The sequence below is a fragment of the Coptis chinensis genome, chromosome 8 (assembly GCF_015680905.1).
Source record: "Coptis chinensis isolate HL-2020 chromosome 8, ASM1568090v1, whole genome shotgun sequence".
Classification (NCBI taxonomy): Eukaryota; Viridiplantae; Streptophyta; class Magnoliopsida; order Ranunculales; family Ranunculaceae; genus Coptis; species Coptis chinensis.
In genome coordinates, this window is record NC_141463.1 from 8852743 (window position 1) to 8880326 (window position 27584).

Genomic DNA, 27584 nt, shown 5'->3' on the forward strand with positions numbered 1-27584 from the left:
ATAGCCTTTATGTAATCCTCACCTAACACTTTCCAACACCTTTTGAAGAAAAAGGCATTGTAACCATCTAGACCAGGTGATTTATTATCATCTTGAGAAAATAGAGCAACTTTGATCTCCTCTTCTGATACATCCATATCCATATTATTTTGTTAGAGCTGTTGCAAAGTTCATGTGACTTCTAGATCATGAAAGAAACTTTCTTCTATAGAGGTGTCATCTTGTTGTCCCAATAAGCCTTTGTAGTAGTCTAGGAAAACTGTTGAAACTGTTTGTGGTTCATTTAGAGTTTCACCTTGCTCATTTACTACTGACCATATCCAATTATGCCCTTTCCGTTCCTTTATTACATTGAAAAAATATGCATTGCATCTTTCACCAAATTCCAGCTAATCACAGTGTGATTTCTGCTTAAGATCCTCTTGTTCCATCTTAGAGAGTTCAATGTACTTGCTTCTGGCCAGTTTCTCTAGGATGACAATAGAAGCATTCTGAGGGTCTGATTGCAATTGTTGCTGCAGTGTGTGCATGCTTTCTCTGGATGCTTTGACTCTTTCATAGAATTTGGAGAAAGCATCCTTAGACCACCCTTTGAGCGCTTTCTTGAGTTCTGATAGCTTAAAGCAGAGAATAAAAACAGGAGAGCCATAGAATTGCTTAGCCCAAACAGAGGTGAGCACACTATGAAAATTAGGATGAAAAAACCATATGTTGCAGAATCTAAAGGGCATATGTATTTTCTTTGAATCATACCAATTTACTAGCATGAGAGAATGATCAGAAATACCCGGAGGTGTAAAAACTACTTCAGTGAGGAAGGTGTTGTTCCAGGTTGCATTGACAAGTACCCTATCAATCTTTGATAATTTTATGCTGGCTCCTTCTGCATTATTTGACCAGGTGTAGAAGAAACTCGTGATCTTCATGTCAGAGAGCCCAGAAGAAACTACACAATCCATAAAGTCTTCCACTTCTCTAGGATGTACCGCATCTGTAACGCCCGTATTTTTAAATACATATTTTTCTATTTAATTAATTAATTTAATTATTTATTTATTTTCAAAATTCGTCGGATTGGACTCGGGATACGTGGGCTGTTTTGGGCCAGTCCGAAGTTCGTGTTGGGCTTGGGTTTTGGGACCCAAGTATATAAACACTTTTTCTAGAAAATAGGGTTCGTGAGAATAATAAAATAATGAAAATGGAGAGAAGTGGTTTCTTTGGGCGTTGGAGAGCGGATTTAATCGGCGGCTAGGAGGATTCGCCGAGTATTCATACAGTGAGTAGCTATTTGGCTATTTCACCAGATTTGTAGTTTACATACATCGGGCGATATCGTTTCTTTTTTTATATCATTCATTATCTGTTGTGTATTGGAATTGCGTGCTATTTGTGTTATTAAATTTTATTAAATTTTGGATTTGTGTTTAAACCGTTGAACTGTTGGAAAAGAGGTCGGCTTGGGTTTCGCTTTTAAACTCGGTTTGTCGTGGTTTTGAAACTCAACTTAAAGTATTCAAGCTTCGACTTCGTCAATGGCGGCATGAGCCCGGGCGCCTGTCTGATTTAGATAATTGTTGTGGTTGTCGTTTTTTGTAAACTTTTTGATTGTTGGTTGGCTGCCGATTGGGTTGTAGTGGTTTTGGTGGTTGAACTGTAGAGGGAGGCGTCAATGGTGGTGGACGAACCGGTGGTTGGGCTGTTTTTGGTTTAAATTGGTTGGTGTGTTTTGTGGTTATGTGTTGTGGGGTTGGTTAGTAGTGTTTGAGCATGTGTATGGGCTGTTTATGGTGCTACTGAAGCTCCGGAGGTGCGTTAATGGAGGTCGCGATTTCAGATCTAGATTTAGGAAGAGTTTTGATTTTTATGATTTTCGGTTTTTGCTTTTGTTAAAGGTGTTGGGTTTTTCAAATTGAGTTAAACCGATGTGTTGAAAGGGGAGGACGATCGGTTTTGGTGGTGGCCGGTTTTAGCTGGTGGTGGTGGAAGAGAACCGAGGAAGGAGATGATAACCATGCCGTGGTGGTTGGCCTTGGACCGAACCAATTAGCTACTTGGGCCAGTTCTTTTTGTTTTAGTTTTGGGCCTTGGTTATTTTGTTTGGGCCCGATCTTATTTTGTTTTGTTTGGGCCAGTTTCTTTTGGTTTAGTTTTGATTGGACCGAAATCTTTTAGTTTTGTTTGGGCCCGATTTTTATTAAGTTTGGGACCAGTTCTAATATTAGCCTTTGGGCCCGAACTTAGATTGTTTTGTGGACCAGTTTAACTTAACAGTTTTTGGGCCCGTTTCTGATATTGCTTGGGCCAGTCCATAGGACTTAACATTGATCCCAATTGGGTCAGGTAGAATTAAATAAGTGGACTTTTAGACTTTCGGGTTCTAAGGTTTGGGCTTGGCCAGTTGGGTCCGAACCATGACCTGGGTCATGAGCCCACGAGCCACGATTCTTTGACCTTAGCCATGAACCATGGCTATGACCCTGAACCTGTCGAACACGGAAACGACGGTTTGACTTTGACAATGACAGTTTGACTTCGACCATGACGGGTTGACTTTGATTTTGACCATGATGTGTTGACTTTGACCATGATGGGTTGACTTTGATTTTGACCATGATGGGTTGACTTTGACCGTTGACATTGGACTTTGACCATGATGGGTTGACTTTGGCGTTGACCATGATGTGTTGACTTTGACCATGATGGGTTGACTTTGATTTTGACCATGATGTGTTGACTTTGACCATAATGGGTTGACTTTGATTTTGACCATGATGGGTTGACTTTGGCTTTGACCATGATGTGTTGACTTTGACCATGATGGGTTGACTTTGATTTTGACCATGATGTGTTGACTTTGACCATGATGTGTTGACTTTGACTTTGACCATGATGTGTTGACTTTGGCTTTGACCGTCGATCGTTGACTTTGACATTTGACCGTTTTACTTTGACCGTTGACTGTGAATGTTGACTTCTCTAGTTTTTTCACATATTGGACTATATGGATAAATATAAAAATAAAATATTATCGATATTGTATAACTTGGTTGGTCATTATCTAATTTAGATTTGACGTGAGTAGTGTGTAAAGTATATTGGGCTTTGAATGTGGACTATGGACTGTTTAATTGTGCTACGTTTTATGTTGTATATTATATGGACAACTGTAGTAATAAAATGCTGTGGAAGCCTGTATATTGGGTTGTCATTATCTAAGAAAGATTTGACAGTGACGTTGTGTATTTTGTGACACGTGACGATATTGAGATGTTAGGAGACATTATATTCCTAATACGTTATAATAAGATGTATGTGATACGTTGAAGCATTGTGACCTGATATAATATGCTGGGATATTTATATTAATGCAACATCTTGGAGAAATGTATATACACTCCATTATTTTATATGTGAGATGCTAATATAGTATTGGTGAATATTTTGCTCACGGGATTGTGGCGTAGTGCAATAATATATTGGCACGTGAAAGAATGAAAGCGGTTATGAGATATAACTGAGATGTTTCTAGATATTATGGCTTAGTGCAATAAGGTAATTAACCTGCACGTGATATAGTAGAAATGTTTATGAGTCATTAATGTATGACACCTGAATAAATTACGTAACAAAAATCCTAGAACCTGACTACCACAACTCATGTGATTGGCCCTCCTGGCGTTTCGATTAATCCGAATGGCCTTGGGCGCCCTCCGGGCGCTTCGATTAATCCAATGGAATGAAGGCGCCCTTCCGGCATTTCGTAAAAGTTGAATGGCCCTCCGGGCGTAGCCGAATAGTGGCTTGATTATTCCGTTCGCAAAATGTAACGATGATGCTAATATTTTATGCCGAATAGTGGCGGTGCTTACATAGATTTGGCTTCCGTGTGAGGATTTATCCGGTGTCGCGCATCCCGCTCGTGGTGGTTACGCACGGAGTGGCTCATTATGTAAAGGGAGGCATGTGGATGTACATGTTCTGGCGTTGGGTAGCGATAGGTAGCCAGGGAAACTAGGTAAGACATAGATACGACGTGATTTTAGGGACACGCAAAGAAAACCTTAATTAATATAATTATGGTAATATGTTTGTTAATGATGTATATATAGATAGATGATTATATATGGTTTTGCGAAGGGGTGGGTCAAACTAATTATGGGGAAGATCTAACCCACTCTGTGATTGAGCATGAAATGAGGTAACATTATATAATATGTTTGTTTGGTTATTTGTTTAGTTGAACCTAAGGAGCCTTGATGGAGGAACTACATGCCTTATTTATTATGTGTATAGTTTGTTGTGTGGTTAGTGGGAAGTTAAGGCGCCTCAGTGGAGGAACTACCTGTCTTAATTATTATTCTTAAGGATGTTGTATTTGTCGTTGAAAGTTAAGGCGCCTCGGTGGAGGAACTAATTGCCTTGTGGATTGTGTTTATATTTGTATAAGTATATGTTGTTTTAGGGCTACTCACACCAAAGATTGTTTATAATGTTGACCGATTTGCATGTTTGCTTATCGGGTGTGTTCATTAAATGAACATAGTTGATAAGTCTTGACAGGTTTAGTGATGAAGAAGATTGGTTGCTGCTTGTGGTTTGCGTTAGCATTGCATCTCAGGATAAGTTTTGTTTTCCCTTGAGGTGATATAGATTTTCAGTTGAGATAAGGTTATTTGCGTTTTCATTTGTAAATTGTTTTTGGTAATGAAGATGACTTTTGTATAATGGAAATTTTTATTGGTTTTAATTATCCGCATATTTTAAAACTGTTTATGGGTTTTTGGGAGTGGAGAGTGCGTCACACCTCGGAAATCGAAGAGTCGGGGACAAATAATGTTTTTTCCGAATTCTGTCGAAATTCGGGGTGTGACAGCATCACAACCAAGCCTTTCATTTGTATACAAAACATTGTTGAAATCTCCTAAAAGGCACCATGGCTTCGAATAACAATTATGCATACCTTTTAAGATGGTCCACAGGTGAGCCTCGCTCTCTTGTGGTTCATTGCTGGCATAGATTACAGTTAACTCAAAGACTTGAGCTGTAGAAAGGAATTTCATAGATACATGTATGTGTTGCTTGCTCTGTCACTTTCCTTACTTCAATGTAACTTGAATCCCAACCTATCCAGACTCTCTCACTGGGATCACTAACGTAGTTGTCATAGAACTTCCATCTAGGGCAACACATCTTGCTAATGGAATCAAATTTATCTCTTTTGACTTTTGTTTCTATAAGTTCAAAAAGGCACAAGTTATTTTCCTTTCTCACTTTATTGACTTCGGTTATTTTTTGAGGCATGTTTATTCCCCTAACATTCCATACAACTATCTTCTTCATCATTGAAAATTTAGAAGTGGTTCTTTCCTACCCCCTTGGGCTTAGCTTTCGATTTCTTCTTTTTCTTTGCTTGATGCCAGTCTATCATATCTGAAAGCTCTAAATGGCTAGTAAGCTGTTTTGTTTTGACATTTATGCCTGAGACTAAAGGGGAGTCCAACATACCAGTGATTTCTGAACCATCTTCTGAAGAAATATGGTCAGTGAAATATTCTTTTTCTAGCTCTTCTTCACTGGTAGAAGATGTTTCTTCTTCTTGGACTTGACCTCTCTGGAGAGAGTAAGCATTTCTTTATTCAGTGTCCACTTCTGTGACTCCTTCCTCCTCTTCTGCAGTGGTATGGTGTACTTTAGGGGCTTCAAAGTCTGTTCTCACCTCTTCAAAGTATTCCTCCTATTGTACATCCTTTTCTTTCCTTGCACTGGCTCTAACATATGGAACTATTTCCATGTTGTTAAATTGTGTATCATCTGCATCTTGCATATCATCCGCATCAGTTGGCATTAGTACCTCAAATCTGTTTGTTGCTTCCACTGCAGCATGAATAATTATTTGAGAACCTCTAACCCATTGCTCAATTGTTTCATCATCATGTGCTTGAACTCCATCATCAGGCAAGACTACTGGTGAGTCCTTTGATATACCTACCACAACCTCAGTTATGGGGACTCCATCATGATTCCTTTGACAACTTGTCTAACCATTTTGAGTATTTTTCTTTAGAGTCCATCGCATATTCTGTTTTGTCTGCTTAGTAACATGTGTAGACTTCACCTGCTTTGAAATGGCCGACACATTTTGAGTGTTATTTCCCTTGTTCTTTGGACATTTTGCTTCTGAATGCCCAAAGATCTTACAGGTACTGCATTGTTCAGGTTCCCACTCATAGTCTAAACCAATGTCCACTATGTTTCCTTCACCAATATTAACAGGGATGTTTGATGGAAACTGGAAATTGGTGTCCACCACCACACAGACCCTTGCATAGGCAATCCGCGTTCTATTAGCAGTTGCATCATCCATACAAATAGGCTCCCCAACCAAACTAGATACAAAATCTATTCCATTCTTAGTCCATAATTGTTTGGGGAGGTCCATTTTAACCTAGATGGGAAGAGCTGTAATTCCATTTCTAATGTTTTCCACTGCTGGTGACCAAGGACAAATAACAAAGATTCTACCCGCAAGAAACAGAGGCCCATGGTCTACAACTAGTTGCCTGTCTTCCTCATTAACAAATTTGAAATAAAAATAAGTTCTTATCTGCTATCATGTCAAACCCACCTTTGAGCTTCCATTGTTTCTAGACATCATCTTTAACAAAGGGGTAAGAGAGTCTCTTTTCCACAAAGAAGCCAACTATATAGTCTTTCCACAGTTATATACTTTCATTTATGATCTTCAGCAATACCATTTGTAAAAAGAACGTGTACCTTTTCAAGGTTAGGTTGAAGCCTGGTGTTTTTGCTATTATTGAATAGAGAGCTCTATGAATGAGCACCCATAAAGCTAGGATATTGATTAGGAGAAGAGCTCTGATCTGCCACCACCACCACTCTCGGGGTTGGGGGTTGGGGGGATTACTTGTTGAAGCCATCCGGAACTTGTTTCCTTTTCAAAACTCACACTGGTAAGCAGTGAAGGATTTTACCCGAAAAAGCAAGAAACAAGTCAAAACTTCCGAAAAGTCAAGAATTTTGGAATATATTTTAGTGTTGTATAGCAAAACTTGTAAAAAAAAGGTTAACAAGTCAATTTTTTTGTCTACTAGCGAGTAAGGATGGTCCTACCCCTAAAAGAGGCAGGACGCTAGTAATCCTCTTTTTAATATATGTCTCTAGAACCTCTCCCATTTTATACACCAATCTATCTATATTTATGGAAAATAGAGTTTGTAATTTGTATTGCGGTAGGGGAAGATCGACAAAATAAGTATTGTCTGGCATCGTAGAGGTGGTTAGCGATTGAGAGATACGAGTTTCATCACCAGCTGTGGGATGGTGGGAGCTCCCAGACCCAGAGGCATAGATGGAACCGGGGTGGAGCATGTGGGTGCGACCGGACCCCAAAGATCTGGAAGTACTCCATTATAACATTGCTGATTAACTAGCAGGATATCGGATATCCATATATACTATAACGATATCCATACTATAACGATTTCCCGCTAGAGGCCAGTAGTTAAATTGGTGCCATGTTCTTATCAATTATCATACATTTTAAATCTAGGAGAGCACTAGCACCAACTTAACTAACGTCTAGTTCTATACACAGTACCTATTCAACTGGCATTCAACGCTACTGCTATCTCTGTATCTTCACCTGCTGTATATAGGCATAGACTATAGTAGGATAGCAAAATTTTGATAACCGAATAGAGGACTAATAAACCGGTTAGAGATGAACTTTCGGAATTATAGGGGATACAAACTGGTTGGAGTCTAGGATACAATATGATACAACCAAATAGGGTGAAACCTAAAGCGTTTGCACGCTGACTTGATCATTCAATCATCTTTTTCCTGTTAGAATAGTTGTATGAACACAGCAACTAAAGTAGAACAGAAGGAACAGTAGACAACAGTAGCAATAAAGAGACAAGGACGCGAAGAATCGAGAATAACCAAGCGCCGGATTAGGTCAGTCCTTAAGGAAAGAGCCCCTTCCAATGGTGCGCGTAAAGGCAACTGTGGCGTCTTCCTCACAGATTCAATGGTTAAATGACCGACTTTGCACTAGAACGGACTACCCTCTAGAAAAGAATATAACTCTCTCGGGCGGCCGACAGAAGAAGAGAAGAAGAAAAGGACCGGTTTTAGTTTTCGTTTTCTCGAAGAGTTGAGTTTCGATCAAGTCTATTTTCTCTATGGACTCACAGTCCTATTTATAGAGGTTAGGAGAAAAGAGACCAACTCCTAATACAACACCAAACTTCTTGCCAAGAAAAAGGCAAAACAAGTTTAGGCTATTGGTCAAACCACTACCCACAATAGTAAGCCCAAGCCCAGCCCCAACCCTACCCGATGTGGTGGATAACCAATGTGGGACTATCTACTATGCACTAAAGTGGAGAGAACACATATGGTTCATCTCCTCCACTTTGCACACACTTCACACAAGTATTTGAAATACACTTAGAGATTCCAACAATCCCCCACTATTTCAAAAATACTAATAGTCCCCCCACTATTTTGGAATAGGATATTACAAAAAAGAAAAGGGTTAACTAAATGCCGAGAGAGAATCGAAAAAACAATGCATAAGATACTGGTGCTTTTCGGGCTTGAACCAGTCATAGAGTAACATGTCTTATAATACGTGAAAGTGGTGGATTAAAAAATCTTTGAACCAACATTCCCTTGTAGTAAAATAGAGGACATGCACCCACATTGCTCTTTCATTATATGCGTTTTCATGTGTTAAGGCTTTTTGGCTTTTTGGCCTCATACGCCTGTGTTATGTGAATGCTCTAGAGTACTTGCTCGAAATACTCATAAGAACCGACCCAGGTTCTACATTCACGTAGGTGGATATCCATCAAGTGTACATAGCAGTTAAAATACACTATCTCATAAAAATAATGGACTATGGATTCCATTAAGAGTAAAATAACTCATCCTTTTCTCATTGCTATTCAAGTTATACTAAGTATACAAAAAATGCTATCTAGTCATAGGGTGGGACGTCTCAAAGAAAGACAATAGCATACCAAAGCGACGAGGTGACTTGTTTTTCCCTTTGAACCTAATTCATGGGATCTCCAATCACATAGGTGGGGTTGCCGTCGATTATGTAAAGCCCTCTATCTAAGGCAAAAGTCCCATCCCCTCGACGATAACCACTTGCCTCCAAAGAAGTGAATGCGGTTAGACATGTGGCCAAACTAAGTCCAACCTAACATAATCTCTAGCAACCGCTTGATTAAGTTATATCTCAACTTACATGTATTCTTTTCCCATTGCACATAAGATAACATGTCTTAGCTATTGCAATGAGACGGTTACCAAAGCATATACACATCGAGAGGAATTTTGTTTAGAGCCAATGAGAAGATTTGCCAAGAGGTTGCTAACCCACTCTCAAGCATCATCACATGCCTTTTCTAAAGGCGATTAGCTTGGATGATATCCAAGACACTCAATTTCCACCAAAGGTAAACACATAAACATTCTTTGGATCCGGTTTATAACATATTACCCTTCTAACAATGATGGAAATCTACTAAATATCAGTCCATAATCAATGGCTCACGCTATAGTACTTGGATAATCGACAATATACATCAAAGTTCCTTATAAGGACACAATGGGTTATCAGCTCAGTATGTCATTAATGTAGGCAATGTCATGTCTCACATACATTATCCATCAAGTACAATTGGCTACCATTGATATTGACATATTTAGTATGAGAAAACACAAGGAGATTATTTTTCATAAGATGGATATTTGCCACAAAAGGTGTTAACACATGCTTACTATCATAATACTCATACTTTTCAATGAAAAATATTTCTACTAAGTGTTATAACAACATAATGAGACCAACATGAGTTTTAATTCCTATATTCACCAGTCATTCAATTCTGTAGTGCCCGAAATTCCCCTATACCATCCGGCCGGTCTGGTTTAAGGTATTTGTGGCCTTGACCATATTCAAACGTTAACATCTTGACAATGAATATAGCGATTCTGAAATGAGTTTAACAACATAATAAACTATCATTTTCAATGACGGTTTATGATGTGTTTCAAATAGGAATTTCTCTGTCTCATACACATTCTCAATGCTAGCACTCATGATATTAAATCATCTAAACAAAGAGAGATTAACACATATGTCTTGCTTTGCTCTAAAGAAAGTACACATTTTTATCAACAACGGTACTTTGACATCCATATGACACTAATATGTTGTTGAATTGCTCATGCCATTTATAGGCTTGAATCAACTCATACAAAGATTTAACTAAATTGTATACCTTCAAACTCATCACACGGTACTACTTGGCATTGTAGTTCCCAAGACAACTACTCAACTAGAGTCTTTAGAATTCGTAGAAGAAATTCTAGTTATATGAGCAAGGTTTCAAAATAGTATAAATCTTGTCTCTCGATTGAAACCCCTTGGCTATTATTATTAGCATTGTATTTTGCAATACAACTATCACGTTTTTTAGTTTTCTCTTAAAGATCCAATTCAACCTATAGATCCCCAATAAATCAAGAGTCCGGGTTTAGAGGAGTTGTATCCTTCAAAAAGGACACTTCTCATAGATTTACAACTTCCTTATAAGTTAATGAATCTTCCTCAAGAAAACATATAAACATCATCACCGTGAATGGTGGAAATACTCATTGATAGTCTTCCAAATTTCTTGTGCAGAAATAATGGGATTATCTTATGTAGTTCATTATGAACATTCAACCACTCTATGCCAATTTCTCAGAAAGCACAACCTCAAATAAAATTAGCATATAAGACATTCAATAATAGTGTGGTATCTACAAAATTGTTATCACTCATGACAACTGAAAACAAATATCACTATTATGAGTTTCACCAATGAATATCTACTAGATAATTCTAGGTCTCAAAAAGACTTCTTTTAGATTCATTCACAATAGATAGCCTTGGCAAGACACCCCCACATTTTGAAGCATTTTGGATAGGCCCAAGACCTTTCCATACTTTGTAGTTGGTGTCTTTCCAATTATCTTGTGAAATGAACTATGGTAAAACAGTGTTATGCATATGGGTCACCACCCCCCACAGTTCAATAGTTACTCAACCTAATCAAACTTACATGCAAAACACATTATACCGCTACAAACACTAAAAGAAACAACAACAATAAAATGCACTATTATGACAAGAATATATTTTACTCAAGTCTATGATTCGGATCATATAAACATAGTCATATTATGTTCATGTTATCTATATGAAAGGAAATCCACAAAAGATTCTAATGAATCTTAAAGAATAGAAGAATCGGATGAAAAGGGTTTTACCGGAGAGATAATATCATTATCATCCTTCTTTTCATCATTCAACATTCCAACTATCATGGGAGACAATCCACGACTTGTACATCACCTTAGCTATTTATCCATAGTCATAGGAGGATAATGCCTAATAAGACAATCCACAGGCGTTACATCTCTTTGTCTAAAATAGTCATTGGAGGATATTGTCTAAGAAGACAATCCATAACCTTACATCTCCTTGACTAAATTAGGTTTAGGAGGATATGATTGTTTCCCATATTGTTTCCTCTCGTGTGAACAACGATACTCATTACTTAATAATATATGACATGGTTAAACTTCATGTCAATGTTAAATAATGCATTCATGCCAAACATGGTAAATATCATATCATAGGTTCAGGAAAAGTAAACTTTAAGCGTACCTCACAACAAAAAGTATACGATATTTAAGCAAATCTAGCCTTTGAATATGCAAAACAACTGAGGACTTCACCTCCTCTTTTTACATGAGCTCAAGCAAGATAAGATACCCTATTAACAAGACCTCAAGTACTACCACAACATCTAATGGCTCAACCCATTAATGTCTTCAACTAGAAAAATTTACCAATAAACTATTATCAAGTTTAAAGTAAATCCATCCACGATGATTAATATCCAAAACTAGCATGCTACACAACTTTAACATATGCTATATTGGATATCTGCTACAAGTTACTTCATCTAACATGTATTTTCACAACAGTACAATTATACCCATCGTCTAACAACACGTTCCCTCAATAAAGGTAAGCAATTTATGCATTGAATACATTATAATTACTATCCAAGATTTGAGAGTGGTTGATATTAACTATCTTAAGGTCTCTCTTAGACCATCTACATACATCTACATATGTACAAAGAAAATTAATATCAAACTACTTCTAGTCAAACCAATTAATTCCTCAGTGATAAACACGTATAATATGTTGACTAGGTTATTAAAGAAGTTTAAGCTTAGGGATTTCCCTCCTAAGAAAACTAGCATGCAACTCAAGGCAAGAATATCACTATATAATCAAACCAAAAGAATTGCAAATAGTGAAAGAATACGATACCTAACCGATTGAAAAACCGGATTTCCATATTTTCTTCCTTCTAGAAAAACAGTTCAAAAGAACTGTAATTCTGAACCAGCTCAGGACGAATTGGGTATCAAGCCTTATACCACTGGAAAGCTCTTTGAATCAGCTATCCAACACAAGAAGCGGATTGCCAAACCGAGCTCTGAGCTGAAAGTTATAGCAGTTTCCGTAACGAGTGACGCAGCTGTCAAAAAGACGAACTTTGACGTTTTTCTTGATAAAAATCTCATATTTGACTCCCACAAACGTAGGAGAAAAGTCTACAACCATATAGGGTTTGATAAACCACAAAAGATCAATAAATATTCAATCTTTAATTGGTTTCCCTATCAAAAACGAAATTATTAGAAAATTTCTAAAGTCATAACCCAATAACACAAACAATAACTCAAAGTAAAAGACTTTATTTTTTGATTGTCGATTAAAAGCACTCTCCTTTGTTCTACTACAAAACTCTTTCCTTAAGATTGTTAGAATAGTTGTATGAAACAAAGAACTAAAGTAGAATGTGGGGAAAAAGCGGATGAACAACAAGAGCAATAAAGAGACAAGGACGGTGATGGAATCGAGAATAACCAAGGCGCGGATTAGTCGTTCTTAAGAAAATTTAAGCCCCTTCCAATAGTGCGAAAGGCAACTGGCGTCTTCCCCACAGATTCAATGGTTAACAAGCTGACCGACTTTGCACTAGAACGACTACCCTCTAAAAAGAATATAACTCTCTCAACCGCAATGGGAGGAAGAAGAGAAGAAGAAAAGGACCTGGTTTTAGTTTTTGTTTTCTCCGAGTTGAGTTCGATCAAGTCTATTTTTCTATGGACTCACAAAGTCCTATTTATAGAGAGGTTAGGAGAAAGAGAGACCAACTCCTAATACAACACTTTGAAACTAACGCTCAAGAAAAAAGGCAAAACAAGTTTAAAGGCTATTGGTCAAACCACTACCCACAATAGTAAGCCCAAGCCCGGGCCCTAACCCCACCCGATGTGGTGGATAACCAATGTGGGACTATCTACTATGCACTAAAGTGGAGAGAACACATATGGTTCATCTCCTCCACTTTGCACACACTCACAAGTATTTCGAAATACACTTAGAGATTCCAACATTTCCTACATTTTGGCTACACTAGTTTGCACCAAAAAAGATGCAAACAAATTTACACGAGATCTCAATTTAGACAATTGTGTGCAAACAAGGGAACCCTTTTTATGTGAATTGAATACTTGTGAAATACTCAATTATTTACATATATTCACTCTGTTACTCTGTTACAGTATCACCCTTATGAAATTATGATCATAGATCTGAATACCAAATCCGTTGGGCCCATATAAGAAAAAGTCATAAGCCCATATTAAATCTTGGAGTGCTAAACGCTTCAGAGTTCCAAACCCTATCAATATTTCACCATCTGTATATTTGCATGCAGACCAGACAACATGTGTCAATACACGCACCTCACACTACTCCATTTCTGGCTACTCTTTCCACCATATATGAAGTCATTTTTTACTCAGTTTCATACTTTCATCTGTAAGAAATTCACTCAGGACAGCCACACCAGTATCTAGCCATGGCAGATCGTCAACCTGGCCAAAACCAAGCCCAAAGAACCACTAGGCCTGGTGGTACAACAAACACATTTATGAAAAAGCTCCATGAACATATCCCAAACTCAACTCAATTGATTGGGCTTTTAACACTTGTGGTTTCTGGTGGAATTCTGCTTGTTCTCACTGGATTGACAATTACCACAACCATATTAGGTGTGATTTTCTTTGCACCTTTGATTGTGATATCTAGTCCAATATGGCTACCAATTGGTACAGTTATTTTCATAGCCATAGCAGGGTTCTTGTCTATGTGTGGATTTGGTGTGGGCACACTAGCCACATTAACATGGTTGTACAAATATTTCAAAGGTACACATCCAATTGGAGCAGATCGGGTTGATTATGCGCGAAGCAGGATTGCTGATACAGCTAGCCATATGAAGGATTATGCGAAAGAATATGGCGGATATTTGCAAAGTAAGGTAAAGGATGCAGCTCCTAGTGCTTAATGAAGAGTGAAAAGTCTTAAAATTCTTGTTTTTCTTGTGTGTTTGTCTAGGAGGGGGTTTGTTTGGACTTTGGATTATGTAGTCAAATGTAATGGTTATCTTTTTTGGTACTTTGTTATTGCAATGGTTCCGTTTGAGGAACATTTGATGGATTTATTTATCATAGCCTATCTAAATCATGAAGTGTAGAAAACTTGACTTTCTAAAATAGCAAATAGCGTGATTTTTGTTTTCTTGTTGTTGAGTTTTTCCAAGTTCCAATATCAGTGTGTGACTGGCAATTTTGACACAATTTGTGTCTCTATTCTTAACATCTGTTGTTCAATAACAGCATTCAATGCATCCTCAATAACATGGTGGAGGTCATCTATTCGAAGATCTGAATTACAAAGTTAGATAAGATATATACCGCAACAATTTTATGACTCTACAACTAATATAAGATTGCAGATAATTTGACAAAAATGCAAAACTTGGAAATATAAGAACTGTGCCATTGAGCAACGTATTTAGAAGGTTGAATGATCAAGAATTTGTTTACGCCTAAAAAAAAATTATATATGTCTCCGCCTCCCCAGAACCCTTACCCTAATACTTAAGATAAACAAGTAGAATCTTTCACTAAGATCGAATTCAGACTTCAGATTCTTGTCCATTTAGTCGAGGTCAATTTTCTTACTATCGTTTAGAATTGTATTTAAACCGTGGGCCATAACATCTGGGCTTGGTCTTGGGCTTGTCCCCCAAGTTGTACCCAAAGATGAGACGATTGGATCTGGAAGCCGTTGGGCCATTTAACTGAACTCGATCCAATTCTTTTTACCGATGGTCCGATGCTATGGTGAATTGCATTGTGTGTGGGCGTGTGGCAAAACAATTTTGATATACATGTAATAATATGGGAAAAATTCATAGATTGAACAAATGGAATGAAGATTTGGCTTCAAACAAGTTATGATGAAGTCTTCAACTGTGAATAACTGCACTGCCAGGGGAGGAGTTGTTCTGTTGACAACTTGGGGGTACAATGTTAACATGCAATGCACCAGAGAATCGCATGAATATAAGTTGGACTTGCTTCTTCCAAAGAACTGGCTTTTAACAAATTGGCTTATGTTGTAGATCTAGTTAGTATGATGACGCTATCCAAGTATAAAGGATTCAAGGTACGAGTGTATGACCTATTCATAGAGATGAAACCAATTCATGAGACACAATTAGAAGAAAGTTTGGATATTGCTTATCTTAAGAATCCTGGAGAGAGATGATCATCCACAGGGTCTAAACTCTAATAAAGTAAGATTGGTCACAGGGATTGCAACATTATTATAGTCACTAGTACCTAGAACATCATATTCAAGAAAGCAAAGTTTGCGCATTAATCAATCCCAATTAATATATTCTTTCTTGTAACTAAATTCCCCTTCCTCTTGATTTGCCGTGCCGTCACAACTACTCTAATGTTTACAATTATCAGACAAGTGAAAATGCAAAATAAAGCTACACCATTTTGGCGTACAACTTTAAGCGATATTTACTCCCTAGAGCCCTAGAGGACAGTATTCGCATGTGGTAGAATGAATCATTCACTCTTGCTTGAAAAGTGAAAACTTACACTCTTCTTCCTGTTCGTAATAGAAACACAAACATGATTATCTAAAAAAAAATAATAATAATGGATATTAGGACATAAATGTGAATATGTGATACTCCCTTCTAGAAAAAATAATAACATTCCAGATGGATTAGTGGATATATGAACTTAAGTAAGATTTATGAAAGGAAAAACAAAGCGAAGAATTGAATATCATACAAGTTGGTATTGCAGAAATATTCACTAGAAGACATTTGACTCCTTGCACTACAATAATTGTCACATAAAAGTATACATGTACCAGCTCAATGGTGCAGGGGGTTGGGACCTGATGGGACTAAGCGTTTTTCAACACCATACCGTGGGTCGATAACATTTTCGTCTGGCTCTGGCTGCACAACCACATTTGAGGAGTGTGTATGTTGTGGATGGCGACGATGCTTTTGGAATTGAGAGAAATCGAATTTGCTTGCTAAGACTTTTCGACTGATCAATGCATGATGAAACAGAGTTGAAGATTGGTTCTTGGACTTCAAGTTACATTCCTCATGAATCATGAAGAGAAGAAGAGATAGACAAAGAGTGATCCCTAGCATATATGAGATCCTCAAAGCCATGAAGAACTAATATGAGAAGAGGAAGCATGGAGAAATGAAAAAGAAAAAAAGTTGATGACAGATATGGAGAGTGTTTTGGAAGGTTGACAGCTTGAACTTGATAGAGTAGTTACATAACAAATATAAGAGGAATTTAAGGGGTTGAAATGGTGGTTTAATTTGTTTGCTTATACATGTGACTCTCATTTTTATGGTAGATTTGTGTGAAGAGAGGGTAGAGATAGAAAAAGGTCTTTGGTCCTGTTGATGCGGAGAGGGGAACATAATGGTCGACCTTTTCCCAATGAAATTAACTTACCGTTCAAGGAACTAATATGTCATTATGATCTGTTTGTCAAACCCTTCCATCAAAATGTTAATGTACATTTCACCTTCTTCGTCTAAGAAAAAGTAGGCTACTATGGAAATGTTGCATACACGTTAGAAATTGTTATAGCAATGCAGATGTTTTCATCAATATAGAAAACCAAAAATAGTACCATGTCATTTTTCGTAGTACATACATAATCAGTTGGTCCTAAAAATGGTGAGAGGTATGATAACATCTAAAATCCCAAAAGTACTGGATTAGACTTTACACAAAACGAATTCCTTAAAAGAAGAAGGAAAAAGTTGTCCTGTTCTAATAGTAATGAAAATTTGAAAGCAAGTTAAGCTTTGGTAGGACATAGTAGACAACTCAATTGTAAAGATTTAGTTTTTGGCAGAATGTATGGTTTTGGTCGGAGTGAAAGAGAAAGTTAGTTTACCCTTTTCATATTTGGACAACAAGAAATGATTTTATAATGCATATAATTATGTTATTAGATGGAGTGTGGTGTTCTTGGTCCTTCAATTGCAAGACATTCATCTCTAGGATGATGTAGCCGAACCAATTTTTCACTGGGTTGATAGGCACCATGACCTAATGTGTGAAAGAAAATCGTTGCACAGTTGAATCCAGGCTATGGTATTGTATTGTGACAAGCTTATTGTGCTGTATACTCGTACAAAAATGATATTCTGAATTGGAAATTAGCTGCCTGGGTCAAACTTTTGATTCTAGCAAGTTACAACGTAATGCAGTTATCCGGAAAGGCAAACATGCCCATACAAACTATACAAGAAGGAGAATGGTTGACTATTCCAAAACACCGGCAGTGATCATCTCCTTAATTTTTCCAATTGTCTATACTCTATAGTCCACCCTGGGCCTGGGGAAGAGCCTCAATGAGAATATCCCCTTCAGTAAGGAGGTGGGAATTGACTAATTGGCGCCACATAAATACACGAGCTTGTTGCTGACTTTCAGAAGACGTGAAGTACAAATTGCCTGTATATAATATTTTTTCAAATTGCATTTTTATCTAAAACTCCAAAGCACCTGTAATCGAAATATAGAATACACATATTTTTACTCCTTTTCCTTTTTTTTTCAAGTCACTTTACAAGGCCTGACATTGAAGACTGGGCATTAATATTATCATCCTAAATGGTTACATTCATCTTGTTAGTCTGATTGGATAGTTACATGAGTTGATGTCTCCATGGATCTGCTGCTACGCTAACCTAAACTTACCTAACTATTTTACATGCTACAGAGATAAATCCCATAAGAATCTTGCTACCACACAATAAACTTATTTACAAGGCACAAGGAACCGTTAGAAATCAAGCCCACGCCAAATGACGTATTTGAAGCCGATAAGCTGCAAATGAGGTACCAGCTGGATCCGGCTGCAAGACGGGAACCTCACGACTCTCAAATACCGTTCTGCAAGAGATGGGGTTGTTGAATTTCAACCTTCCTCCCACTCTATGTCATCCTCATCATCCTCGGATGCATTAGCTTCAACATTTAAATCATACAATTTGCTTCCACGGCCTGTAGCAAAGTTAGAAAATAAGTAAGCAAAGCAGATCCAGTATTGGAAGTAGAACTATAAAGCAAACCAAACGAGAAGGTCAAAAGACATGAGTTAACTGTCACTAATCTTAAGTTAAAAGCGTAAGCTCCTTCTTATTCATGACTCACAGGCTCACAGCCCATCAAAACAACACGAACTGAATGAGGATTAAACAGTATTTACTTTACCAGTTACCTTGAAAAGGTATTACGATTCCAAAGTTGGGCTAAGCAAAAGAAGAAAGAAACGAAACAAAAAAAACAGCAAATATCTTTGTACCTGAAGTTGGAGCTTCTTCCCATACAACAGCATCACTGCCATTTTCTTCACGCCTTGATTTCATGCCAACTCGGCGATCAGAGGGTATTTCTTCATTTGAAAAATCATTCGTTTCTTCTAATTCTTGATGTTCCCTCCGGGCAGCTTCTTCCTGTTCTTGTTGCCTCTTGAGTAAAGCAGCATAATAAGCTTTAACATACTCATCCTACACCAGATGAGCCATTAGAAAAAGAAAGAATAAAATAACTTCCAGTTAGTAAATCTTCAAATTACATGAAACAAAACACAAAGTCAATCACTTTCACGAACCTGTATACTCTTCTCATCTTTCTCATCAACTCTTGATTTTTTGTCGTCAGATGAACCTTCAGTAGCTGAACTGTTTTCCATTTCCAAGTCCTGCTTCAAACCTCCACGTTGTTCACTTGTCAGATTCATACCCTGCTTGATCAACCACGGAGGCACAACCTTCATGGCCCCAGCTTCAGGTTTGGTGTCCTCTTCCATTACTGCAACACCAGATAGAGCAACTTCCACCTGCCACACAGTCAAATACTAAATGTAAATTATAAGCAAAGCAACTAATATGAAGGATCTGATCTTTATGTTCAAAGCTATTTCAGTAACTGTTTTCTTCCAAGAGATTTCTAGTCGTAACAAACGCTGCAAGAAAAACTATCAACTAGAGCAACAAAGAAAAATGTCTAACGCAATGGAAAGAAAATCCTGTCCATGTGTCATGCAGTTGTTTTCAAACTGAAGTACTGAATCCAACTACCTGTTTTCAACCCAGTGCAGTTGATTCTCAAGGAAGGCGATTTGGTAGGGTGTTATACTGTTATGAAAAGGAAAATTGACTTTGCTCCTCCACTTTATTAAATTATTAGAATCAAGGCAAATTAGAAGACAAATTTCAACCGGAAAGAATCAAGACTGTGGATTACTTTGTGGGTGATCCGGTGATTTGTAATTGGAAGTGTCTGAATATGTAACCCAACTAGAAATTGCCCGTTTAATTTGGTATGTCATTTTAAATGTTAAGATACACATATATGGTAATTTAATTTGATGTACGATACCCGTTTAAATTGCTTTGGCTTCTTTCAGTTACTTTGTTCAAATGATCATATCATGTACAACAAAACACGTCATAATTGTTAGCATGTAAATCAATGAAACTCCCAAGATTCCAAACAAAATTGTAATATATGTTTCAATTATTTATGTCTTCTCTAATAAAATTCAAATTTGTAGGGCTACCAACCATAGAAAGTCAACCAGTATTCACAAAAGGTATTCAAAAATATCCTACACCAAATAAAATTATACTACCGTATAAAGGAAAAGACTCTTACATGTGAAGCCTAAAATTCGGGATAGAATGAGAGATTTTATTTTCTTAATAGTTGTGACTTAACACAATTATAGGGCCATTAATTATGAATTTGTATCCTATTCAAACTTTGATTGTTTTATTCTATTTGGAATCCCACGATTTTATTAGATTTGGAGTCATAAATTATTTGTATATATATCTTGAGGCATTAAATTAGATCTAAACCATAAATTAACTTTGGGAGTTTCACTTAGGACCACTACTTAACTCTCAAATTCCTCGAGATCAATCTTCTCTATTATGTTAGATTGATAAAAATTTCTTAAAAGCTGGTTTTTCCAGACAAAATGCCTAAGCTGGGTGTTATCGTTGCACTAAGAGACCACACAACAATCAAATGTAGATTATGTAGGGATGAAATAAAATGATATTTAGTTGCCTACCAAGACCTACACATTGTGTGAAGGTGCAAAGCTATTCCAGGCTCTGGTGTAAAGGAGGACCAGTTCAGTGACAGACTGGCACTCCATATAATGAATGTTCGGTGGATTGCATACACTTTCTACCATAAGTGATCTGACTAAAATGACTTAGAAAACGAGATTACTATATACTTTCAGATAATATTTAGCTACTTCTCTTGTGCTCCTTTAAAATACACATTTCATTCTATAAAATAAATAAATAAATAATCGAGAAGACCCATAAGCACAAAACAGTACATCACCCAGAGTCCCAAGAAAGTAATCGATCCAATTAGCCAAAAGGGGAACGTTATCTGCTTTAAGCATTCTTTACAAATCCTTTAAAAAGATAAAGAAAAAATATATCAACAGTGAAAGTGTATCTATGTTAATGGAGAAGAAGTTTGGAGAGAATGAGGATACGGCCTCATTAAGTTTTGGCCTTGTATCACTTTGATATATATATATATGAAAATCAGTGTTTACAGTAATAGAAATTGCCTAAAATATCCAGCCCTAGTAGCCACTAAGGAGATGTCCTCCTAGAACTCTAACATCTACAAAGAAGCTGCCTGATTGTCCTCCTTAAGACGGCTTACAGGTTGTAAAGCATATTATAGAATGGCGTACATAAGTAAAGCAGAAGATTCTTCCTAATTGTAGAGAACAAAGACAAATTTTTGTAACCTTAACATGCCTCTATGTAGGCTACATTATTAAACCCCCAAGGTAAAAATCCTATCCTACCCTTGTGCATCTAGGTTATTGCTATTGGTGCCAACACATGAATTTGTCTATGCTCTCTACACTAATCTCAGCTTGCACAAAAAAAAGGGTCAGCCCTAAAGGTTAGATTTGACTAGCTTCAATACCAAATTGTAGATTCAACCCCAAATTATGGAAGAATCGGAGAAAACAAGAGAATAGGACCATCGACAATTTTAACACTCTGAAACTAGTATTCTTCTTTTCTTCTACTGATACTCAGATAGTTCAATAAACTTACCATTTACTAGTAGGAAAACAACAGTAGGAAAAAATACAAGAGCAAACAGCAAACCATAGAAAAGAAGAAAAAACAACCTTTGTCTCGCCAACATATGGCATTGGTGTTCCAGAAAATCCTTGCCCCAGGGAGGACCTAGAGGGATCATTGACACTAGGATCACCATTCGCTGCACGAGAAGCAGCACTTGCCCGAGCTTCCCATGCTTGGAGACTTCCATATTCAGGAACAGGCAAATCCCTTACTCTTGCTAGTTGGTCTGTCAATGGCTTCAGTTGTACCTGCACTAGTCAGCCACCGCATTACAGTTGAACTCATTCTACACATCCAACAACATTTTATTTGCAGACCACCAAAGAGGATTTTCATCCCTAACTAAAATAAAGAGAAGTACACACGTAAAGACCCCCCCCCCCCCGCCCCCCCCTTTCCCAAAAAAAAAAAAATAATAAAATGTAACACCCCCACAAAAGTTAAAATCTGATAGAGTTCGACATAGAACAAAATCAGAAAAGGCGTGAGAAGTAAGTATTTTGCTACCCCCCTTTCCCAAAAAATAATAATAAAAAAATGTAACACCCCACAAAAGTTAAAATCTGATAGAGTCTGACATAGAACAAAATCAGAAAAGGCGTGAGAAGTAAATATTTTGCTACCCCTTGAACAACAGTAAAGCATCATGTTCCATGTCATTGAGGACTATAAAAAATTGCCATTTTGACTAAGGAATTGCTACTGTCAAAATCATTAGATTAACATTAGTTATTCATTAGCCAGAAATGTGCATGTTCTCCAGGTGCATTCTGCAACAATCATAATCCTTGAATCTGGACAATAACAGTTCAGAGAGTAGTTCCAACCAGAAAGAGGCTAGTTTCACAAGGTTTTCAAAATTAGAATGATTACATATGCATCAATATTATAACTGCAATTCTGCACCAGTAACCAACCTCCATCTTTTGAAGAATATCCTTCAATTTTTCACGCCGCCTCTTCCTAGCATTGTCGTCAATATCTCCCTCTTCAGCAGCAAATTTGTCGCTCTCGGCAACAAGTTCACCACGACAGCTTTCACAGCGAAAAGATTCATCATCAGGAGAAACCAGCTGCAGGGCATCAAAAGCTGTATACCTAAAGACCAGACAACTATGAGCTATTAGGATAAACAAGCACATGTAGATATGGGAAATGGAGAACTCAAGACCATGAGTGACAAACCTTCTCTGACAAGAAGGACATACATATTCTTGAACTGTGTTCCTGTTCTCCAGTTCATCCTTCAGTTTTTTTCTCATTCGATGCAGCCTGTATCTCACAACGTCATATATCTGCAATATATATTCCATTAGACCTTATGTTTCATACAAACAAACATGACATACTTAATACTTCTAATCCAGGCAACAAATACTACATTCTCAAAAATGGCTAAAATGATACATCACTGAATGTTGTGTTAACACTCATTTACAAGTTATGCTTTAACCTTCTTTTTACAGATAACAAATAGAAACCAATGTAGCATGGAACAATATTAAAGTATAAGCTTCCAGACATCTGTAAAGAGCAACCTGAGCATAATCTAAGCAACAGTAAGAGTGGGTGTGCAGCTTGATCTTTTCTTCACCCTCCTTCCCAGTTTGATGACCATCAGCAGTGGCAGCTACTGCGGCGCTAAACAATTTTGCACCCTTAGCTGTCTGTACAAACCAATATTTCAGATAAGCACCACCAACAAATATTTGAGTGTGTTTGAATGAGTGCATTAGTGAAGCATATTTAACACACTGTGATGCGCAAGAGCTATGTTGAATTTTTTGCAGAGCTTCACGCTATTAAATCATGGAAAGATTGATGCAGGAAAAAAAGATGGCGGAAATTAGCACCTTCAGACTTGCTGGAAAACAGTGCTCTTTAGCAGTTATTCTATTTTATTACTAGCTTCTAAATTAGGAATCATAGTTTAATTCACTTTAAGTAGGATCAGTATTATGCGATTAGTAGTTTCCAATTTGTTTCCGAACTAGCTTTTTAGCAATGTTCTAAAAAACGCTAGGCGGTAGTCGGACGGTAGGGGAGCGCCTAGCGCCTAGGCCTTCTAGGCGGCGCCTAGACGGGCTAGGCGCTAGGCGGTTTTATTTAATTATTTAATTAATTAATTTTTTAAATATATATGTATATTGTATAATTAATTTTTTTTTCTCTGGATAGAACAGGTTATTTCACTTATTTGATACGTGGCAAGACCTCAAGACTTAGCTTGATATCAAAGTTGTTGGAATTGAAAAGGCAAAACGAAATGGAAAAATGGGTCATCGTTTTTCTTCTTTCTTTCATCTGTTTCTCTTGGTTGAAGTGAATTGACAGCCAAGAAGAAAAAAAAGAGAGCAGAGAAGAATTAATTTATTTTGGTTGCTGCCTTGCTGGAGAGAAGAAAAAAAAAAGAGAAGAAAAAAAGAGAGCAGAGAAGAAAATACATACCGAGAATTGCAGCTGATGTTTGTTGAAGAGTGACCAATTGTTTGTTTGTTGATGATTGTTTGTTTGTTGTTTGTTGATGATTGTTTGTTTGTTGAAGAACTGAAGAAGAGAGAAGACCGATTGTTTCTAAGCCCTATCGGGCTTTTTTAGTTTTTTTTAACTTAAGCCCAGACCGATTGTTTTTTTAATTGGGCTTGTAAACCGTCCAGCCCGCCTAGACCGCCTAGGCCGATTAATCCACCGCCTAGTCCCGATTAATCGGTCCACCGTTTTATCAACCGTTTAGGGTGAAAATCAGTACGGCTAGGCACCGCCTAGCGCCTAGGCACCGCCTAGACGGCCGCCTAGGCCGTTTTTTAGAACACTGCTTTTTAGTACTATCTATTTTGGTTTCCTAACTCGATAAGGAACAAGAGTTGGGTGGTTTCCTATTTGGGATCCAACTAAATATGTTTTCATATTTAAATGCAGGTTAGCCTTCATTGGTAAGGGGCTGTTAATGAATATTATTTTAAGAGAACTCTTTAGTTTTAGTTTCAAAGTTACATCCTAGTTACTTCAACTAAATTAATTGGTATCCTTCATTGTTAAATCTTCTGCCAACAAGATACACAATAAGTTCAAGAAAGATTAAAAGAAAGTGGAAAAACATATCGAGGTATATTTCAAGTTATACCTAATTCTAATGTGCTTTCGAACCAACAAACTAAAGTTATTATTGTGAGTTATCTTTTCTTATAGTTTCTTTTTCCTTCTTCTTTCAATCTATTCTCCTCTCGTTCTTTGTTTTGCAAGTTATCACAACCTTTCAACTTCTAGCAGATTTCATACATATTATCTTTTAAACAATATAAGGAAAGTTATAAGGACAAAACAGACATTTGCAGTCGATTTAGTTGACATCACATAAAACCGCATTTTTTTTTCTCTTTGTTTTAACTGACAATACAGGCTAGATTTGGTATGACAACTATGATAGTTAGATCATCATCACAGCATCACACTAGTAATTATTATTTAAGTGCTTCGCTCCTTGGAAGGCAACTTCTATAATGGTATTACAAAGAAACCAACCTCTTTCCTATGATCCCTGGTGACTAGTTTTTCCTCTTCAAAAAAGCGCAAAGTCCGTCGGAGTTGCTTTGAGTGCAGCTTTAAATCCTTTGCCAAATCTTCTTCTCTAACCCATTGACGCCTGAATAAGAAAAAAGACACTGCTAAGAATTGACCAACAGGCGGAAAAGGGCTTAGGTCAAAGCCAATTCATTAAGGCCGAACAATGCTCCTTCATAAGAAATTTGAATGTAGAACAAAATGTCAACAAGGACTATGGGTAGAAGAATAACAAAAACAGGAGAGACAAGTTAGTGCCTTACACGTGTTTAACATCTTAGACATACTAACCCCAACAAATATGCCTAAACAATTAGCAATAAAAAATAAATTAGTAGAAATCAAACTCGTGTTGTTACAGAAATGCATGGGACCCACACAGAAATAAGTTGACTGGCTATTCTCCACGTGGGTGATCTCCTGATCTACTAGATTATCTTGCCAGAATCAAGCTCATTTATAACATTATAAAGAAAGGATCTAAAACCGGAAAGACATTAACGTTAGCATATACAGGTAGCAAACTTTTATACAGTATGCTAGATAGAATTCTCATCCTCAAATTGTAATTAGGTAAAATGGAAATGCACAATACTAATCTCAAAACTACAAGAAATTCCATCCATTACTCAAGAGGCAGGAGATGGAAGTGATTCAGGTTCCGGATTAAGGAAGAAGAAACACCAATGAAGTCATTATAATTATCAATCCACAAAAGCATTAACAGAGTAAATAACTCCATAAAGCACAAAGGCTCAGCACTGGAGCCAGAAATGTGTTGCATGTGGGCCACTCAGAGAAACAAAATGGTTTTCCTTCAATTTTTTTTTTTTTTTTTTTGTTTTGCAGAATGTAAAAATTTGTCGCATAGAATTGGAATCGACTAGACGTAATACTACTTTTACTTCACACTTGCCGAGTCAAACAAAGTACCTGGATAAGTCCGACTGAATCAAATCACACTAAATATAAACACATGCACTAAAATATCAAATAAAGTAGTTATTTACATGAAACATTTATTAAGTTGAACCATCGTAAAAAAGTCAGAAATGATTTTAAAACAACGAAAATGAAGATGGCCTACAAAATACAATTAAGGATAGATTTTATTATGTTTGTATATAAAAATAAGTAACAAAACTTCAAACTTTCAAATTTATTAACCCTTTCGATAACAAGCGGGAATATCTAATTTTAAAAAAAAAAATTACCAAAAATTTATTCTCACACATTAACTTACTTAAAACACTTAATTCCACACTAGTGACTAGTTCAAATTAATCAAAATTGTTAATACATACCTAAACAAAAATTTAAAATATTCAAACTTTGAAAACAAAAACAAAAAATAAGAAATTGAAGAAACAAATAATGACATGAAATATAAACAGAAAAAAAAAAAATACCTAGTGAGAGCATCAAGAACGACAACAGCCATTCCACGATTATCACCACGTGCAGTTTTCAACTGATTATCTCCTTTCGTTGATATGTCATCATAAAACGCACGTGCTGCTAACTTCACCAGCCTAAACACATAATTAGGGCTTCGAAACATTAAAAAAAAAGTACAAAAAGAGTTTAAGGTTTGGTTAGTTACTTACTTGTTAAAAGGTTCTAAACTCATGTTTTTTAAGGTTTGAACTTGTTTCTACTGTTTCTGCTTTGCATTGAATTTGGGAGAGAAGAAAAAAAGAAGAATTTTTTAAGAGGGAGGAGAAAGAAAAGAAGAGTGATCAGTGATGTGAATTGTGAAGGGGTTTTTATGTCTTTTCATTCTTTTTTTTTTTTCTTTTTTAAATTTTATCTGGGATTCTGGAATCGTCGACCGAGTGAGTGTTCATTTGTTGTTTAGATTTTGGATCTTTGGGGGAATTGGGCCTCCAGCCCGTCTAATAGCCTTCTAGAAAATATCATAAAATGTTTGATATATATCAGATATATCACCAATATATATATCGTTATTTATCATAAATGTCAGGAAAATTAATAAAATATCAATAAAAAGTCAAACATTACGTATTTGAATATATCAAAAATATCATAGATATAAAAATATATTCCAAAAAAACGATAAATATGGAGAGGAGATAGAGCCATATTCATTATGCACATATTATAACCACATTTTCGACATACAAATGAATTAAGGGCTAGTATTTTGTGGAGATGATCTCCCAACCATAAAGATCATTCTCACAAAAAATCATAATATTTGGATATGTCTAACCATGTAAAAATTAGTGTTCATTTTTGAATTTTTCATCTAACGGTCTA

At 36.7% G+C, this 27584-nt stretch overlaps 4 protein-coding genes across 5 annotated transcripts; 1 reads left to right on the plus strand and 3 right to left on the minus strand.

Moving 5' to 3' along the window:
• Positions 1–389: 389 nt before the first annotated feature.
• Positions 390–959, minus strand: LOC147479748 (uncharacterized). Its single transcript, XM_086578487.1, has one exon. The coding sequence runs from the start codon at positions 957–959 to the stop codon at positions 390–392; it is 570 nt and encodes a 189-aa protein (XP_086434613.1).
• A 12971-nt stretch (positions 960–13930) lies between these two features.
• Positions 13931–14762, plus strand: LOC147479749 (Oleosin family protein). Its single transcript, XM_086578065.1, has one exon. It carries the CDS (start codon positions 14040–14042, stop codon positions 14526–14528), a length of 489 nt encoding a protein of 162 aa, XP_086434191.1. The 5' UTR covers positions 13931–14039; the 3' UTR covers positions 14529–14762.
• Positions 14763–16218: 1456 nt separating this feature from the next.
• On the minus strand, positions 16219–17023 carry LOC147479750 (CLAVATA3/ESR (CLE)-related protein 12-like). Its single transcript, XM_086579850.1, has one exon. It carries the CDS (start codon positions 16737–16739, stop codon positions 16428–16430), a length of 312 nt encoding a protein of 103 aa, XP_086435976.1. The 5' UTR covers positions 16740–17023; the 3' UTR covers positions 16219–16427.
• Positions 17024–18105: 1082 nt separating this feature from the next.
• LOC147479751 (uncharacterized) lies at positions 18106–27077 on the minus strand. Of its 2 annotated transcripts, none has more exons than XM_086577476.1 (10): positions 26912–27077; positions 26714–26836; positions 25266–25386; positions 23282–23410; positions 22929–23038; positions 22661–22841; positions 21788–21991; positions 19214–19441; positions 18905–19109; positions 18106–18603 (listed from the first exon to the last, which is right to left on the minus strand). In XM_086577476.1, exons 1-10 carry the CDS (start codon positions 26932–26934, stop codon positions 18518–18520), a joined length of 1410 nt encoding a protein of 469 aa, XP_086433602.1. In that variant the 5' UTR covers positions 26935–27077; the 3' UTR covers positions 18106–18517. The 2 variants fall into 2 exon arrangements, with proteins under 2 accessions (XP_086433602.1, XP_086433603.1); XM_086577477.1 differs by having other exon boundaries at positions 26714–26826; positions 26912–27061.
• Positions 27078–27584: the final 507 nt, after the last annotated feature.